This window comes from Gymnodraco acuticeps, unplaced genomic scaffold (genome assembly GCF_902827175.1).
Source record: "Gymnodraco acuticeps unplaced genomic scaffold, fGymAcu1.1, whole genome shotgun sequence".
Classification (NCBI taxonomy): Eukaryota; Metazoa; Chordata; class Actinopteri; order Perciformes; family Bathydraconidae; genus Gymnodraco; species Gymnodraco acuticeps.
In genome coordinates, this window is record NW_022990010.1 from 869,657 (window position 1) to 888,111 (window position 18,455).

Consider the following 18,455-nt stretch of genomic DNA (forward strand, 5'->3'; position numbering starts at 1 on the left):
AGCCAATCAGCTCTGAATTAAGTGAGATGATGTATGGTGGGGATGGCAGCTCAGTGCCCCTATGGTCATTATTTGTTTGCCACACACATTAAATAGGACAATACTCTGAGAATGCGCATTGTAGTTTTTAAAGTCACCGTTCACTTAGACAGTGAGAGAGAGGGGCATGATCGGGTTTTGTCCCACATGGCCCTAAACAGCTCAATAGGCACACACTGTATACACTAATTAGAACACAGACTAAAACAGAAATGTACAGACGAATCAGATGATTAAACATGATCTTAAAATATATTTCATATATATTTTTGTAATCACTATTTTTAATACTTTCTGCTGACACTAGGTGGGGCTGTGCCCTAATGACCAGTTGCCACTGTCCATGGCAGACTCCATGCAATCAAAAAAATAATTAAATAAGAAATTCCCTTTTTTTCGCCAATCTTCCCCACTCTGTTGTTCTAATTCCCGATAGTTCATAACCACACAACATTCACCATGTTTTCATTGACACACACGCACTGCCATAGAAGGGGAGAGGGAGGGTTTGGAATACACGTGAACTTTCGCGGAGTGCGCAAGACAGAAGGTGCTTAGTGTGCAAGCGAAGCAGCAGCTGAGGAGTGAGGAAGACTGTCCACAGATTCCAGAAGGACTGAATGCAGCACTGCTGGTGAGTCTTGACATTTTAAATAAACTTTGTGATTTGACAACAAGCTGTATTTATCTTATAAAGCAGCAGCCTAACTTTCATAATGAGATTGTCACTACAAACTGTCTTACCTATTCCAGCAACTCTTTTTTTTTACTGTAATCAGTAAACTAATCTAAATGTTACACTATACAAATAATCTTACCTTATTACCTTCTGTTACTTTTGGGTCACCTCAATATCAACTGCAATGCAAATAATAACAAAAGAAAGATATATCAATAAAGGGACTTTCTTAACATCCTGTTGTGTGTGTGGTGTGTGTGGTGTGTGTGTGTGTGGGTGTGGTGTGTGTGTTGTGTGTGTGTGTGTGTTGTTGTGTTGTGTGTTGTGTGTGTGTGTGTGTGTGTGTGTGTGTGTGTGTGGTGTGTGTGTGTGTGTGTGGTGTGTGTGTGTGTGTGTGGTGTGTGTGTGTGTGGTGTGTGTGTGTGTGTGTGTGTGTGTGTGTGTGTGGTGTGTGTGTGTGTGTGTGTGTGTGTGTTCTATCTGATCCGGATGGTTACTAATTCCTTTTCTTTATGTCGGTAATTTTTGACCGGGAACACCATGGGTGTTACAAAGTTGACTAAATCATCCAAAATTCAATGAAAGTGGTGATCAGCAATTTTATATGATCAATGTCTATGTGAAGGATATCTTAAAGCCTTAATGCAATCGAATGTAAAACAAAAAAGTTATGATTCATGAAAGTAGTAAATCGGTCAGATTTGACCCGACGACAACAGAAGGGTTAATATTATAATGCAAGACAAAAGAATAATGTACGCTTATTATAGAAGAAACGCACATTTGTTGTAAAAAAATGCGTCCTCTTTGTTCTGTTTTTAAGAAAAACTGCCTGTCATTACAATGAAACATATTACATTATAACAATTTTTAAAAAAACATGACCACATCGTACAGTTTGAAATAGCAAATATCTTTGTTTAGCAAATAAGAAACTTCATGTTTAAAGAGCCTGTGACACGAGTTTCCCCCATCATCCAAACCCATCAATTTGAGTAAATATTGTCCCCTTGAAAACCGTTACTGAACTGATTTTGGATATTTGTACTTTGATAACCATTAATCTGCCCTTCAATGTTGACCATTTTCTGGATCTTCTCGGGGATTCTTCAAGTCCCGCCAAATTATGTGTGACGTCATTGCGGGCACAGCGCTCCAGCTGCACCGTTCAGGATCCCAGCATCTGCATGTAAACGCACAATGACGCACACAGCAGCAAGCTCAGACAGCGATGACAGTTTCATTTTGAACGTGTCTGAGAGCTCATATGAGGCTGAAGGATCGCTTTATGTTGTATCTGTTAGAAGTTTAGGAATTAGGTGCGTCAATATGGGCGATCATACGGTCATGTAGCCAGTGGTGGAATGGGACTAAAAATCATCCCGGGACTCTCGACCGGCCCACTTCGGTACCGCTAGTAAATTGTCAACGGGGGGGAGTGGGGGATGTGCTAGTGACTTATCCGACCGTCCCACTTCGGTACCGGCCCATCGGGATTTTTGTCCCGATGGCCAGTCCGCCACTGCACCCAGCCCACGTAAACTGTCAATGGGGGAGCCTCGCTGCGGGGAAACGGTGGACCTAGTGTCCCGATCGTAGTGGGAATAATAATAATAATAATAATAATCCATGCATTTTACCCATTAATTTCCCCAACATTGTGGTAAAAAAACCACACGTTTAATCCATGTTGGTGTACTACAACTACAAAAAGCATCGGTTTGTTTTCTCATCAGGAAATGCAGACCGGCTCAAACAAACGATTTTTAAATCATCATCCTCACGATCATTTAATGTATCATATGTTCGCCGAATTGACATGAAAGCACTAATAAATGTAGTTTCATCCACTTGAGTTTACAACTACAAAAATAATCGATTTGTTTTTATATCACATCCTACGGGAGGAAATTCAGCAGCTCTCACTACCGATTTTTAATCCTAATTTAATCATCATCTTCACCACGATCATTTATGTTTATGTTCACCGAATTGACATGAAAGCACTGACAAATATGAATATACTGTAGTCAACTTCATTAAAACGTTATTAACGTGCCTAAACTCAGTAATTCACAATTTCTACGCATGACAACACACTTTGTCCGTGTTTGGCTCTCTCGCAGCACAGTGAAGCGTTCCCGCATTGACGTCACTTCCGGCTTCCCCCAAAACTTCAAAATGAGTCGAAGGAATTTCCCCGCGATGTTCGAAATTATTGATATTTATCGGAACGGTATCGCACCTTCTTTTTTAAACTGACGGTTCGAGATGACTAGTAGCCCAATATTTCATTGCACAACAGTTGTTGGGATGCTGTCACAGGCTCTTTAAAATGGCTAAATGTCCAGGCAGGCAGTTAAAGCATGCTTTGAACCATAGGCCAGGGTGATGGACTGGAAGACTAGCTATTTCACTTGGTGTTTTGAGACTGGTAAGGTGCTTTAATCTGTAAGCATTTGCATTGTAAGACTGTGTTGTTGTAACCTATTGTTCTTCAATTTAAAATGTATTTTAACATTATAATCCTGCTAATCCCCATTTAACATAACAATTATCAGTAATCCGATTATGTTAGGCAATACAGTTTTTTTTACACCTTCTGTATGAGCATTTCACCTGTTTTAGTTCTTAAAAATGTGTGTAAACATTACATAACAATGTGTTTATGATATCCTCCTGCTGCTCACTGTTGAATTGCCTCTAATTCACTCTGACAGATCAACCAAACATCCGGATCCACCAGTAAGGCAGAGGGAATCAAAGTAAAATAATGGAAGAACAATCTGCAGACTTCGTCCTGGCTGACTACGCAGTCTTCGCTGCCATGTTGTCCGTCTCTATGGGCATCGGACTCTTTCAGGCCCTGAAGAAGGGGTCAGGGGAAGCCACTGCTGATGACTTCTTCACGGGGGGTCGGAGCATGCCGGCAGTGCCCGTCGGTCTGTCGCTCTGTGCCAGTTTTATGTCAGCAGTCCAGGTTCTGGGCGTTCCCGCAGAGGCTTCTCGCTATGGCTTTAAATTCCTCTACATGTGCCTCGGACAGAGCATCAACTCTGTGCTGACAGCTTACCTCTTCTTGCCAGTTTTCTTTCGACTGGGCATCACCAGCACCAATCAGGTTCCAGCTATTACCCCATTCGTTGTCATTAAATGCACAGGGACAACATTTAGACCAAGATCAAAATAGTTAATGTGACCTGTTTGCAAAGATGTAAAGATTTTAATAGTTTTTTATTAAGAAATATTATATTTATTTTTGGTGTTAGTATTTCAAGGTTTTTGGACCAAGCAATATAAAAAGCAGGCGCCTAAAGGGAATTATTTGGGATAAAACATTTCTATATTAGGTTTTTTAAATAATGAGCACCATAATATTAAGTATTATATACGTTTTTAATATCCAAAGTATTACAAAGTATTTCTAACAAACCATTGTGAAGAAAGAGGGTCAGGATTTCTGTCACAATGTTGAAATGCACCTGCGGGTCTGATGTGTGGGATGAATATAAGAGGTGAGGAAGGATGAGGGAAGATACTCTGTTGTGTTGTAACTCCAGCTGTCTGTCTTTCAAAGTATCTGAAGATGAGATTTGGTCGAGGGATGCAGCTGTTAGGGAGTGTCCAGTTTCTGGTGGCGACGGTAAGAAAGAGATCACTGTGTTTGCTGTGTTTTTAAGCAAGCATAACCAGTCAAACTGTGTCACAGTGTTTGCTTATGTCATTATGTCTCCTTTTTCCCAGCTGCTTTACACAGGGATTGTCATCTATGCACCCGCTTTGATCCTCAACCAAGGTAGGAGAGAACACCTGATGCCCCTGTCTGTATGCATTAATGGGATTTGTACAATTAAATTACACAAAAAAACTAATTTTTTTTTGTTTTGATCACTGGTTATAATCAAGTAATGTTATATACATTATACTGAAATTTGCCCTTCGGCTAAATGGATACATTTACTTTTGGTATTTTAAGTATATTTTGATGCCATTATAAATAATACTGATTGAAATGACGATAAGTTTGCTCATCAAAATGACTATTGTCCTAGTGTAATTGCTAATCAACAACCACACCAAAGTTATATGTTCATCCAAATGTTGAGCATATTGGTTTCAATGTTTAAAAACTGTTTTTTTAAAGAACTTTCAAATTCACACATTTTGAAATATTTGATTACAAATATTCAGTTATCAGAGTGAAGGCTGTTCAAACACTGTTAGTGATAGTAATTTTCTATAATATAGGCTTCAAGCTGGTAAATTGAAGTGATATTCCACATTAAAACTTTGTCATTGTTGTTTTGTTATTTTTAGCTACTGGACTCAATCTGTGGGTGTCTCTGTTTTCTACTGGGATCATTTGCACCCTGTACACAACAATGGTAAGGAAATATCTGTTTTCCATCTGATCAAATGTGCATATCACTTAGAGGAGTTGGTTTGGCAGGACTGGTTTCTGTCAAGACCAAATGTGGACATTTTTTGTACATTTTGTGGGAAAACTAAGCCAGGGTCCAAGGGTCCTCCAAACATTTAATTTCCTGCATACTGATGAATTTGTATTCATTAATCTATGGTGGAAATGTCTTTATTTATACAATGGAAAACACATAATTCAGGCACCAGATGAAAATGTAAAATTGATAAGGCTTTAAAGGCATATACTATATTTGCTTTTCAATATTTATTCTCTACACCTGCAGGCATGATTAACTCTTTCCTCCTCTTTTATGTAATTAGTTTCAGGTAGTAACTTTTACCAATGTGCATATGGCATTCATTCGCGTCAATTAAAAATAAATGCGTTTTACTTCATTTATATACCCAGTCAGAGTCAGAGGAAAGACACCTGGTGACTGTATGACTCATATTTGTTTTTGTAAAATGTGTTGTGGTGTGTTTTCCTGTCTGTCTTTTCCCTCTGTCTGTAACAGGGGGGCATGAAAGCTGTGATCTGGACTGATGTGTTCCAGATTATTGTCATGTTGGCCGGCTTTATAGCCATTTTCATCCATGGCACAGTTCTGGTTGGTGGTCCTTCAGTGGTGATGGAGATCGCTAAAAATGGATCCCGCATTAATTTTGATGAGTAAAAACATTTATATTTATTTTCCCGTCTATCTTATAACAGATATGTGCCACAAATAAGATGCTTACACCATTAAACCTTATTATAATAATAGGACCTTTTTTGCAGTAGTCTCAACTACCTTTACATTATGATGCATCAATTTAAGATTTCTTCAGGCTGTTAGAAAAAAAAGGAAGAAATCATACTTGATACCACTAGTATTGTTCCATCCATATTCAGTTTCTTAACCTGACCAAAAACGATCTATCAGTGTTTATTTTCTATCAGTTTCAGCATTGACCCGCGACAGCGCTATTCCTTTTGGAGCCTGTCTGTGGGGGGTGCAATGGTTTGGCTGTCCATGTACGGGGTGAACCAAGCTCAAGTCCAGCGCTACATCTCCTGCAGATCAGAAAAAGATGCCCAGTGGTGAGTTAGGACCTGTTTATCATTCAGATAAAGAACTATGTACTGTTCATGATTGAACTTTGAGTTTATAGATAAAGAAAAACAACAATGTAGAATCTGTAAAGTCCACATCAAACATTCGCACCAGCCTCAGTTTTACTTTTGTTTAGTGTTGAGTGTTACAATAGAAAAAGTTAAAGTAACGTTCCTGCTTTATCAACATGTTATCAATGTCATTGTGAGCATGTTAGCTGTAAATTAAATCTTATTGACAAGATTACTTTAAACTTTAGGTTAAAGGAAAACAGATACTGGACAATGCAATCTAACACCAAAATGTAGTCACATTATCACATTATTCAAAACTAAGAAAGACAGACATATCATTGCTATCTCTGACATTTATCTAGCGACCGTTCTTATCTTGCATGTCAGTGAACACTGAGCTCTTATCAACTGGAAGCCAACAGCACTGCATGGATTATGAGATGAGCTCCATGTTTAATTTAACTACTTCAATAATTACTTATCAATAGTGACTGATTATTTGCATAGATCTAATAGTGACTGATTATTTGCATAGATCTAATAGTGACTGATTATTTGCATAGATCTAAGCCCTCCCCGAGGATAGGGTGTTCCTGTTCCCAGGTTTTTGTAAGCTCTTTACTATTATGTCTTGTTGACCATCCAGGAATTACAGGTTATGTGTGTTAAATATTTAATTAGAGTATCTGCCCTCATAATACAGCTAAAAGTGATCATGCTAAACTGTGTAAACTCTTCTGGCAGGTAGTATTGAGCTTAACACCAGACCAGGGGTAGCCTGCCATGGAGATCATCGACAAGAAGTTTCTATTTGTCTGTAATTATTATTGTGATTTTGCTCGTGCACATGATGAGTATGGATTCTTTCACACACACATACGGGTTTTGGGCCGAGGGCGACACCGTACTTCCGGTATCCGCCATTTCACACGAGGTGCAAGCAGAATATCATAGTCTATTGCCTTAATCAATATAGTCAACTCTAAAATACCACATATATGCATTGGCATGATAATATTATTGTGACAAGTGGGGTATTCACCTGGTGTTTCCAGAAGATAGATGTAGATGCTGCCAAAATCGACCGAAGGCCACTTTCGAGGATCGTTTTTCCATACATCTGCAGGCAGTCTGTAAGGGCAATCCGACAACCCACACAGCTCTAGTTTACGCTGGTAACGACCTAGAGCACACCCCTCAAGACCAGAGATGTAATCCGAAGACATGCAGCGATTTCTTCGGTCGTTAATTCAGAAAAAAAACCTAGTGCGCTCTGCCTGGCTACGTTAGCTAGCTGTTTATATTAGCACCTCCAGGATTTTTGCACCTCCAAAAAAAGGCGTATTTATATATATATATATGGCGCGCGTTGCATTGTGGGTAGCTCGTGACGTCACTGTGTGTGAAAGAATCTCTGGATCTGCTATGCTATTACGGTTAGGAGCCGTAACTTACGGCTCCTCTGAGTCCCCACGAGTCTGCAGGAAGTTTTACTGATCCGCGTCCCCTCCCCTGAGCCAAATGATAACTTCTGGAAGCTATCCTACTTGCTAAAGGGTAGGCAGATGGACTGGGGTACGTTGTAATGTTATTTTACATGTTATAAAGAGAGTAGCGAGTGACGCAATTTATAGTTTTAATTTGTACGTCACACAAGGTGTAGGACTCAAAGGACTCGGGTTAATGGAGAGGGGAGACTCGTCACGACCAGCTCATTTCTAGGATCCGGGTTAATGATCCGGATGAATCAGGACTCGCCCATCTCTATATTACGCTGACGTTGTCCGTGTCAACAAGAGTGACAGTCCGCACACACACAAAACCGAAATTATGGCAGAAGCAAAAAAGCCCAAAATATATAATTTTCACTCCGAGTGGGAGGATGATTATTTTGGTATCTATTCCAATTCAAAGTCCATCTGTCTCATCTGCAATGCGAGCGTGGCTTTATCGAAGAAGGGTCATTTAGGAACGGCATTTCAAAACAGTGCACAAACGCTACGAGACGGAATTCCCTCCTAATTCTGCCCTACGCTCCCAAAAGGGGAGGGACCTGAAAGGACAGCTAAATGCACAGCAGTCCATTTTCACCAGGCCCAACAACAAGAGCAAGGCTGCTACCAGAGCATCTTATCGTGTCAGTCACGTTCTTGCAAAAGACATGAAGTCTTTCAAAGACGGCGAAGTTGTAAAAGAAGCTTTCCTGAAGGCTGCCGACGCGCTTTTTGGGGACAGTAAAAATAACAGTAGCATTTCAACAGGTTTTTGATATAATAAAAACTCAAGTTAGATACCGTTATTAATCATCTGTAAGTTTTAGTTTGTTTGAACTTATTCATTATAATTATTGTACAAAATGGTATAAGAATGCAAACTTAAATTGAATATAGTCTATTATCAATTCAGGTTAAGAAACTAGTGTTGCTGGCATCCTATTTTAAAGGCATTTCTTTTTATACTCTACTAAAATGCAACAAAAAAAGGTTGATTCTATTAATTTTGTCTTTTTTATTGCACTTTGGCAGCAGATTCCTGCGGAGCTTCAGATCTGAGTTGTCTTATTAGTAAGCCTAATTTATACTTTTGTAGCAACACTATTTTTATATAATGGCAAAGAAAGGGTTCAGAGTCTTTTCTTTTTTTCCTGTGTCATATGTGGCAGCACTGTTCAATGTTTCTTGAAAACATTACCCACTGTAGTGACGTGTGAATAAACTCCAACTCTGTATCAACAACACTGTTGTGTAACTTCAGTTAAATACTTGTATGTGTGTAGATTAGAAAGAGGTAAGATAAAGGATCTGCAGTATTTTATGAAGTATTCATCGTACAGAGGTCAGTTTTATACAAGTGGTTGTAGGCTGTCAGTAATGGCTACGCCTCTCTATTTGGACTGGTAGATCTCGGCAGACTGGCAACTTTAAAAGTAGCTCTCAGTTCAAAAAAGGTGGGGCACCCCTGGTGTAAATGGTCTGCAAAGTCACAAACCCTCAAAGTACACCCTGGAGCGAGTAAAACCCTAACACAGAAAATACCTGTCTATGCTGCCCCAGAACGCCTCGTTGGAGATTTATCTTTTTCCATTGTTTTCTTCCTGGGTACAGTGACGTGCCCATACTCAAGGGCTAAATCTAAAGTCCACACAAGTGAGTAAATAATAGAAGTCTGGTAATGAAATTTTCTTTTTGATTGCAGGGCGCTGTTTGTGAACCAAGTGGGTCTGTGCCTCATTGTGAGCAGTGCAGCCACCTGCGGCATCGTCATGTTTGCCTATTACATTAACTGTGATCCACTGAAGTCTGGGAGGATCTCTGCCCCTGATCTGGTACTCAAGACACTCATATTGATGCCTGACCAAAGCATGATGCTGTTTAGCGTACAATTAATACCTGGTCTTTAAAGTTGTTCAAAGAGAGTCTGTACCTCTAAAATGTAAAATGTTTACTTTGGCTGTTCACCACACCGATGCTTGAATTCAGATCAAAAAGCTGTTTGTAAATTTGCAACGGGATGTAAAAATGATCTTGTTAACGCCTCAAGACAGTGAGACATTATTTCATTTACAGGATGAATTTGATCATATACTATGAAATGACTGGAAATAATAAAAATGTTCTAAGACAGAAATTCATTTTTCCTTGTTTCTCTTTATCTCTCATCTCATAAAGTACATGCCGTACTTCGTGCTGGACATATTCAAAAATCACCCTGGATTTCCAGGTCTTTTCCTTGCCTGTGCATACAGCGGGACTCTGAGGTATTCAATCTTCAATCTAAACAAGTAATTAGTATGTTGATGCTGATGTTGGATAACTAGTCACATGCCTTTTTACAGCACGGCTTCCACAAGTATCAATGCAATGGCTGCAGTAACAATGGAGGATCTGCTGCGACCTCGTCTGGTCCACATGACCCAGAAGAAATTGATACTCATTTCCAGAGGACTGTGTCAGTCTAAACTCACCGAAAAACATTCCCCTAATTGAATTTCTATCCATTTGCTGGAATTTTTTTGGATACAAGTCTTATTTTTTCATTATTTCATCACAATTCATATTTCACATTGACCACGTATTAGATAATACCATTTTTGTTTGTTGTATAATTAATATCTTCTCTCTTAGCTCTTCTGTACGGAGTTGGTTGTATCACGGTAGCTGCTCTCTCCTCCCTCCTGGACTTGGGAGTTCTTCAGGTACACTATCTAAAGATTACTTTATCTCATGATGACCTATACATGACTCTATCAGGATCCGAACAACGGTTCTATACGATTCTACAGAGTATACAATTTACTTTGTGCTCTGTAATAAAGTCTAGAACTCTTTTTATCTTCTCTGTACAGGGATCGTTCACAGTAATGGGGGTGGTCAGCGGTCCATTACTGGGTGTATTCATTTTGGGAATCTTTTTCCCAGCAACAAACAGGCTGGTAAGTTGCTTGATTTTTCCTTTAGTGTGCACAGTAGTTCTTCTGAGTCTGTTATTTAGAAGAAACAAAACAATGTACAAATTAACACATCTTAAATATGTAGTTAAAGCCCTTGGCTTTTGATTAACTTTAGACAGATGTCCTAAAAGGTGTGTAAAGGTTGGTTATCTTTTTTCTCAGACAGAAAGATGTGTGCACAATATAACAGAACATTTAAAGAAATTGTATTTCTGACAGAGCAACATCTTCAAATCGACCTTAACAAGATGCTGCCTCATACCGCTTTGCCAAGTTGTAACTACAATATCACTACCTTGTTGCACCTGGTAGAGCCACAAATATAAGTTACAAACTGGGATTCCTTAAAAGAAATGAATGCAGCAGTGGCCAGAGGGAAGTGTATTCATTATATAAAAACAAAGAGAAACAGTTACATAAATTCCTTCACTTTGTGTTATTACTGCACAACTTCTGTTTTATTAAAAACACTTCTGGCACATTTTTGTCATGTAGACATTGCATGAGAAAGCTGAGCAGTGCCTCAATCTATCAAGGAAGCGTTTGATGTTCAATATCCCTTGTTAAATCTTAAGTTTTGAATCACCTTTAGCTGCTGTACAACTGCCACCAGTAAAATATTGTCTTATCTCATGCTTTACTGCCATACGGTTTACTGAGTTGAATGATTTTACATTGGGTGTGTTTTTCTTTTTTACCAAAGAGATGTGAGATCACTTTTTAATAGAAGTACCCCCTCTTCTGTTAAAAGTCATACTTGTTCTTTCAGGGAGCGTTCTCAGGAATCTTTGTTGGATACTGTGTCTCTCTGTGGCTGGCTGTTGGTTCAACTCTTTACCCACCCAGTGAGGAGACCATGGGGGTCCTGCCCAGCTACACAGGCGAGTGTGAACTCAACGTCACCCTGAACAGCAGCACTCACCAGGACCAACTCTCCATCTCCACCCCGCTTCACCCCGATGACCCAGGGTCAGTGAGTCCAACAGGCCTGCACTGAAACACAACTGTTTTTCCCATGTTTGTTTTAAGATGGAGATAGCAGTAAGTAACAGTAGTAGAAGTAGTATTGTATCATGTTTCGTAATTTTAGCCACTTTTTCAGAGTCATTTTGTGTCTCCCTATTGTTTAGACAGACTCTCAGCATATAGTGTGTAGCACAGCAAATTCCAGTGTGTCAAGATGCACTTTGTGTATCTCCTTCATCATTCTATTTTTGTAATGTGTAACCCTTAAAGGTAGGGTAGGTAAGAATGGAGAAACCAGTTCGAGTGCGCTAGAATTTGAAAGTACACAACCGGAAAAAATCTGCCCCTTCCTTCAGACTTCCTCACAGAGCCCCTCCTCCAACACACACGAATGACCAATGAGGGCACGAGATAAGTTTGTGCACAGATGGAAGGCTGACAGGCAGGTAGGCTCAGATGATTGGTCGTGCTTTTTACAGCAACACGGCTTTCACAGATGAATTTTTTTCATGTATTTATTGTCAAGGCATTTCATGTATTCATTGCTATCGGGATGTTAAGAGCATTCCATGGAATATAACTAAAAGTGTTTCTGAAGTGAATTACCTACCCTACCTTTAATGTTCGATTGGGCGTAGCGCAGTAAATAAAAATCCCGGTCATAGTACTAGATGCATGTAAACACATTTTTACTCAGTCCTTTTTCTTTTTAAAAACTAGGGGCCTGCTAAACTTCTACTCTATGTCCTACCTCTACTTCGGTGCCACGGCGACGAGTTCAGTCGTGCTAGCTGGGCTGATAGTGAGCTATGCAACAGGTATGAAATAAAGACAAAAGTAAAAACTGCTGATACACGATGACACATGATGTAGAATGACTGTTTTGATAAATTACACATTATCATAATATAGTATCAGATTTACCTTCAATGCCACCCAACAAAAGTTGCTGTTTTATCAAAGCTCCACCTTTTTGTGATACCGTATTAGAGAAAGATTCAATTCAACTCTCTTGTTGTTTGTGCTTTATAATTGGATTAAATAACAATGTTAATTGTATTGTCATTACATATTTAAAATTGCTTTTCTAAGTATCAACATCTTAGTATTTTAAATGCATTTCCAAATATTTAGCATTTTATTCGTTTTAAATTCTAGAGTTGTTTTTTTTGGTTGCCATTCGTCTGCTTTATCACCTGTTATATTTGCACTTTATTTATGTGGTATTTCTTTCAACTGCTTCATATAAACCTATTTCTCTTAATTTTCCTTATTTTTGTAGCAACTGTAAATATTTTAACTTGTAAAGCAATTTGTGAATTGTATTACATTGTTGTTTTTCTTTACACACAGGACCAACAAAGAGGAATAATATTAAAGAAGGTTTGTTATGGTGGGATCTGAAAAAAAAGCAAGTAGATGTCCCATCAGAGCGCAGAGTAAGTACCAAAACATTTGCTTATCACTTTGGTTCCATTAGTTTTATTTGTGTAGATGCACCTATATAATGTAGAAAAGTAAGAATACAGAAGACTTTCTTTATGATATATGATTTTTATTTTATTTGTTGAAAGGTAACACAGGGCTTTTACCTGTTGGGTTAACATTTTCTCTATGCTTTTCATCCTCTTCCAAAGTATTATATATTTGTTGTAGTTTGCACAACAAAATGAAACACTGCCAATACTCTTAACCCTAAATTATTGTAAAATAGATTTTGGACTGATAATAAATGTGGGTTTTGTTTGTTTAAAGCCTGGAAAAATGTCCAGAAGGTTCCCCTGTCTTCTGCACAATGGATGCTGGGATAGGCGTCAGCCGAATCTCAATAACAAGGTAAAATAATTAATTAATACATTATTACTTAAATAAACAAAAACGTATGCACCTATGCCCAAAACGGTTTAAAATCAATATAGGATATTATTATTGTTATTACTGGCAGACTGCTGTTCGTGATGAGGCTGGGGAATACCTCTGACAGCTGCCACACATGATGCTTCTCATACCGTGTGTGTGTGTGTGTGTGTGTGTGTGTGTGTGTGTGTGTGTGTGTGTGTGTGTGTGTGTGTGTGTGTGTGTGTGTGTGTGTGTGTGTGTGTGTGTGTGTGTGTGTGTGTGTGTGTGTGTGTGTGTGTGTGTGTGTGTGTGTGTGTGTGTGTGTGTGTGTGTGTGTCAGAGTAAATTATTGTCCATTAGCTTTTTGTTTCTCACTGTTTTGAAATCCAGAATTGTGGTCTTTCTTGCAGAGAGATACACCACAGCTTGTGCCTCTGAGGGAAGTGCATGAAGACAAAGCATATGAAAAAGAAGAAGGACAAACAGATGTTGGGAATAAGATTTCACTTCATAGAGTTTAGTTGTTGGAAAACTTAACACTGTTTTATTCCACATTTCTAATGAAAGCTTTTGGTATACTAGTAATTGACCAACATTCAATTTAACGCTAAACTCTTCAGACTTCTTATGTCAGCCCAACATTTGGAGCTTTTTTAATAAAAAATATTGTTATAAAAAAGATGTTCCCTAAAATGGGATTGAATAACAACATCCTTTATTATTGAGTCAAGAAAGGTAAAAGGTGTAAAAGCACCTCCCCCAGGGGTTATTTGAATTCCTCAAATGTTGAAAGGTTTTTTATCAAGACTTTCATTGTGACATGTTCCATATCTTTAGCAATGCACACCTGCACTTCAATGAGTGTTAATGTGGCAGGTGGCCTGGCGTAGACTGTGTATGTCTGCAATACAATTATTTCAACTATTGTTTCAGGTTTAGATGAATTTCATTTCATGTTATGCATAATGCAAAGGTTTCCTCTTAAATGGTGAGTAAAGGGACATGTTTTATTTTTAAATTAACACGTATGACTCTTGACCTTGCACTACATCAAAGTTCCTGCCTGTTATGGCTTTCAACAATAAAAAAATGTGTAAAGCTATATATAAAGATGTAAAATTAGATCTTAAAAAAGCCAACTACTTCATAGATCATTACTCAGTCCACTGCAAACTAGCACCATCATTGTCTATGATATAAACCGATTTACTTTGTAAGGTGCTGTTGCATGTGAACCACAGACTGATGTGAACAACTTTACTACGTCCTGCAGTTACATGAAAGACTTTCTTCTGTTGTAAAATGTTTTTGTGACAGAACATTGTAAATAAAAAAAGGTTTCCTTCAGCTCAACTATATAGTAGTAAACCAGATTGGCTTTATGACTCTCTCTGCCAATGATACCAGCTATTTTCTACACATTTTCTACTCATCTTTAAAGTCCCTTTCACCTCAAAAGGGTGTTTTCTTTCCTGTTGATGTTTGAGATTCACTGTGCAGCATTTGTCACAAGGCCTTTTTCACATTCATTTACTGAAAGTGTAAAGTTTCTGTGCTCATTGTAAATCGGATTTGAAGGGGAGGTTAGGTAGTTTGGAGCTAATCCTGGTCCAATTGGCAATTTATGCGTGATGCGATAACTCCATTCTGCCAGTACATAGTTTCTAGCAGAACATCTTTACGAATGAACAGAATATGCATACCGGTACACAAAGATACTGAAGTTTATTAAGACGTATAAGACGTTATATATATATATATATATATATATATGTGTATATGTGTATATATATATATATATATGTATATGTATATGTATATATTAGTGCTGTCAAAATTATCGCGTTAACGGCGGTAATTAATTTTTTGAATTAATTGCGTTAAAATATTTAACGCATGTGCAGAATGGCCCGCCCCGTGTGCCACCAGTAGCAGCGCTGGGGTAGGCTACACCCATACCAATAAATGGCTTAGCCCCACCATGAAAAATGATGTTAAAGTAAGAAAAATAAAGTCTGCCAACTCGCGGAGTAAATTGCACAGACAGCAGTTAGTCAGATTGATTTCAATAGCCACGGTTTTGAAAACTTTTGTCACGTAGCGATCGTCTTCTCAATAGAACATCTTTGATAACGGCGTGGTGTTGTTGCAGGAAGTCCCGACGGAGAATACTTTTGCTGTAGTACAGGGGTGCACACAGTGGTGGGCCGTCAGGGCCAGCAAGGCCTTCTCTGCTGGCCTAAACATCATCAGAATATAAATTTAATTTTGATATATTTTTTCCACAAATATGTATTAAATTATTCCCCATAGTCTATTCTTTTCATTTCATAGCTTTCCTCTTGGTTGCGCTGCTTCCAGCCTCAGAACAAGATTTGGAGGGCTGGCCTTTATGTTAGAGCTTTTATCCAATCATATTTCAGCCATAATGTGTTGCCAGGGTCCAATAAATCTGCCCTTAGGCCTTCAGAATCAACAGTGCGGGCGCCTGTAGTGAAGCTTTTTAGTGAACGGAAAAAAAACTGTGGCGTTAACCAATCAGATTTTGAGTTGGCGACAACGGGCCAGCTAGCAGGCGTACGATGACGTCAGCACGTGCACGTCTTTTGATTGGATACGCACTATTGAGAGGCAGAGCTATGTAGAGCTAGCAAACTGAACTTGAATTTGAACGAGCTAATTTGTGTAGATTTCTACAAGCTGTTTTTTTTCAACCCACAATGGCTGAAGGAGAAGAGATCGATTTGGTCGCAGATATAATTACAACGCCATTTTCAAGACGAACTTTTCAAGAAAAGCTAGACATTGTGAGAAGAGAACGGCCAACCCCGACGCTAGCGAGCCTATCACAGCGGGGGAAAGGGTTTGTCCGCCACTTTCAAATCACTAACTACGAGCGGTACCCCTGGCTCACAGCCTCCGAGAGGCACTGCAAATTGTACTGCTGGGAATGCCTGCTATTTGCAAATGATCGATTTGGTGTTTGGAGCCACACTGGATTTGCAAACTTGAGTTGTCTAACCAAGGCAGCAACGAGACACCAAAGCACGGCTGGGCACTTACAAGCAATGGTGCTTTTGAAAACCTTTGGGGACACCCGAGTGGATCTACAGCTCAACGAACAAGTGCGACGGGAAACGGAGCTCCACAACGAAAGGGTGAACAAAAATAGGGAAATATTGAAAAGACTGATTGATTGTGTCCTGTTTTTGGGTAAACAGGAACTTTCATTTAGGGGACATGATGAAAGCGCCGAGTCCAGAAACAGAGGAAACTACGTGGAGCTTCTTTCTTTGCTTGCTGAGAACAACACAGACTTGCATTACCACCTGTCCACAAACAATAATTCAGGTAGGACTGTGTCGGACATCACTGAAGGCCTAGGTGTGAAATGCACGGCCCGCCACTGGGTGCACATAACTGGTACGCAGGTTATGTGCGTAATCTGAAATGCGTACCGTCACTTGTGTCACAAAGCGCATTTGCGTACCGACGTACTTGTGAAGCTTTTCCAGAAGGCGGTTAGATCACCGGATGACAGAGTCGGTCTCCGTGTGCACAGACAGGGCTGCTGTTAACGTCGGTCTGTACAACGGAATTGTGCCAATACTACACCACTCGGCTGCGGAGGGAGACTCCCCCCTTCACTGGAGAACTGCGCTAAAACAGCTGATCACAACGTTCACACTCTGTGGTCACGAAGTAGTCCACTAGCCGCCGCCCCCCCCCCCTCTGTCGACTTTCCTGAAGTACTCCCCCATTGATAGAAATCAACACGTAATGAAATAAGACCCCACGGTTTGATGATTGATAGGTGTGTGGGGTGTCTTTCATTTTGACACGCAGAAATGTTTTATAATAAACATAGATACTGTATGTTAAATGGATATATCCGCCTTCTTTCCATTCCCACAACAATATACATAAATAAATGGCTTATTTTGGACATAGTTCGAATGGTGATTAATCATGATTAATTAATTTTTAAACTGTGATTAATCTGATTAAAAATTGTAATCGTTTGACAGCCCTAGTATATATATATATGTATATATGTGTGTATATATATATGTATATGTATATTTGTATATATATGTATATATATATATATATGTATGACACAATGTCCTGTCTGTCTTATGCAGATTTATGTCGTTTAAATCTTTCCTTCTCTTGAACTGTCATGTTCTTGTTTTCTTTTCTTTACTGCAGACAGTAAAGCCATCATTAATCCAAGCATTCATGCTTTCAACAAATATAAAATATATATTATAACATATAGTCAGTTCAAAAATCTCCTAAATCCAAGAAGGGTTTTTAATAGCAAGATTGTTTTATCGACTTTATTCTAAATATGTAAATTATTTGAGAATTGTGTCATGGTTTTTACTGCATAATTAACACTGATATGATTCCAATATGATTTCCAACTGATATATTTACATTATTTTTATTTTATTAATTTCCTTTCTAAGCAGTAATACATATTTTTGGTGATGAAAAGATGGACACGTTCCTTACCAGATACATGTCGACAATAATTACAAAATCACTTCATATCGCATGACGTTAATTTATTGCATTTTCTTTATCTTTCACCCATTCTCACTATACAAAAGTAAGCATAACATTTCCAGACACTCCTTCTTTCAGAATAAACTGGTACGCCAAAATTAAAGTCTATCATTCTTGTTGTGGGATTGTGCTTCAGTGCATATCGGTCCTGAATCCCTCAAACATCTCCATGTTTCTCTGCTTATCTTCTGCCCGGTTCTTCACCACTCCTCTGCGGCCCTGTTCGAGTCCTCGTCCGCTACCGCACAGTCCAGACGCTGAACACCGGGAAGTGCCAGGTCACTTTCGTTAAGCTTTTCCAGAAACGAGGAAAGTAGCCTTTTGTTTAAATGGTCCGTCAGGGTCCTTTCTTCTTCCACCCGCTCCTCGTCGTCATT

At 39.0% G+C, this 18,455-nt stretch overlaps 1 protein-coding gene across 1 annotated transcript; it reads left to right on the forward strand.

The window, feature by feature from the left end:
- Positions 1-497: 497 nt before the first annotated feature.
- slc5a5 (solute carrier family 5 member 5) lies at positions 498-14,859 on the forward strand. The gene is made up of 17 exons (XM_034213076.1): positions 498-673; positions 3,439-3,839; positions 4,296-4,361; positions 4,463-4,514; positions 5,036-5,103; positions 5,656-5,810; positions 6,081-6,221; positions 9,444-9,573; positions 9,917-10,005; positions 10,084-10,196; positions 10,373-10,443; positions 10,594-10,680; positions 11,468-11,667; positions 12,385-12,482; positions 13,018-13,103; positions 13,420-13,500; positions 13,914-14,859. The coding sequence occupies exons 2-17, from the start codon at positions 3,492-3,494 to the stop codon at positions 14,022-14,024; spliced, it is 1,896 nt and encodes a 631-aa protein (XP_034068967.1). The 5' UTR covers positions 498-673; positions 3,439-3,491; the 3' UTR covers positions 14,025-14,859.
- Positions 14,860-18,455: the final 3,596 nt, after the last annotated feature.

Coding starts and splice junctions, on each gene's coding strand:
- slc5a5 (XM_034213076.1), top strand. CDS start 3,492: ATGGAAGAACAATCTGCAGACTTCGTCCTGGCTGACTACGCAGTCTTC. Junction 9,574..9,916: donor GGATCTCTGCCCCTGATCTG/GTACTCAAGACA, acceptor CATCTCATAAAG/TACATGCCGTACTTCGTGCT. Junction 10,006..10,083: donor GCATACAGCGGGACTCTGAG/GTATTCAATCTT, acceptor GCCTTTTTACAG/CACGGCTTCCACAAGTATCA.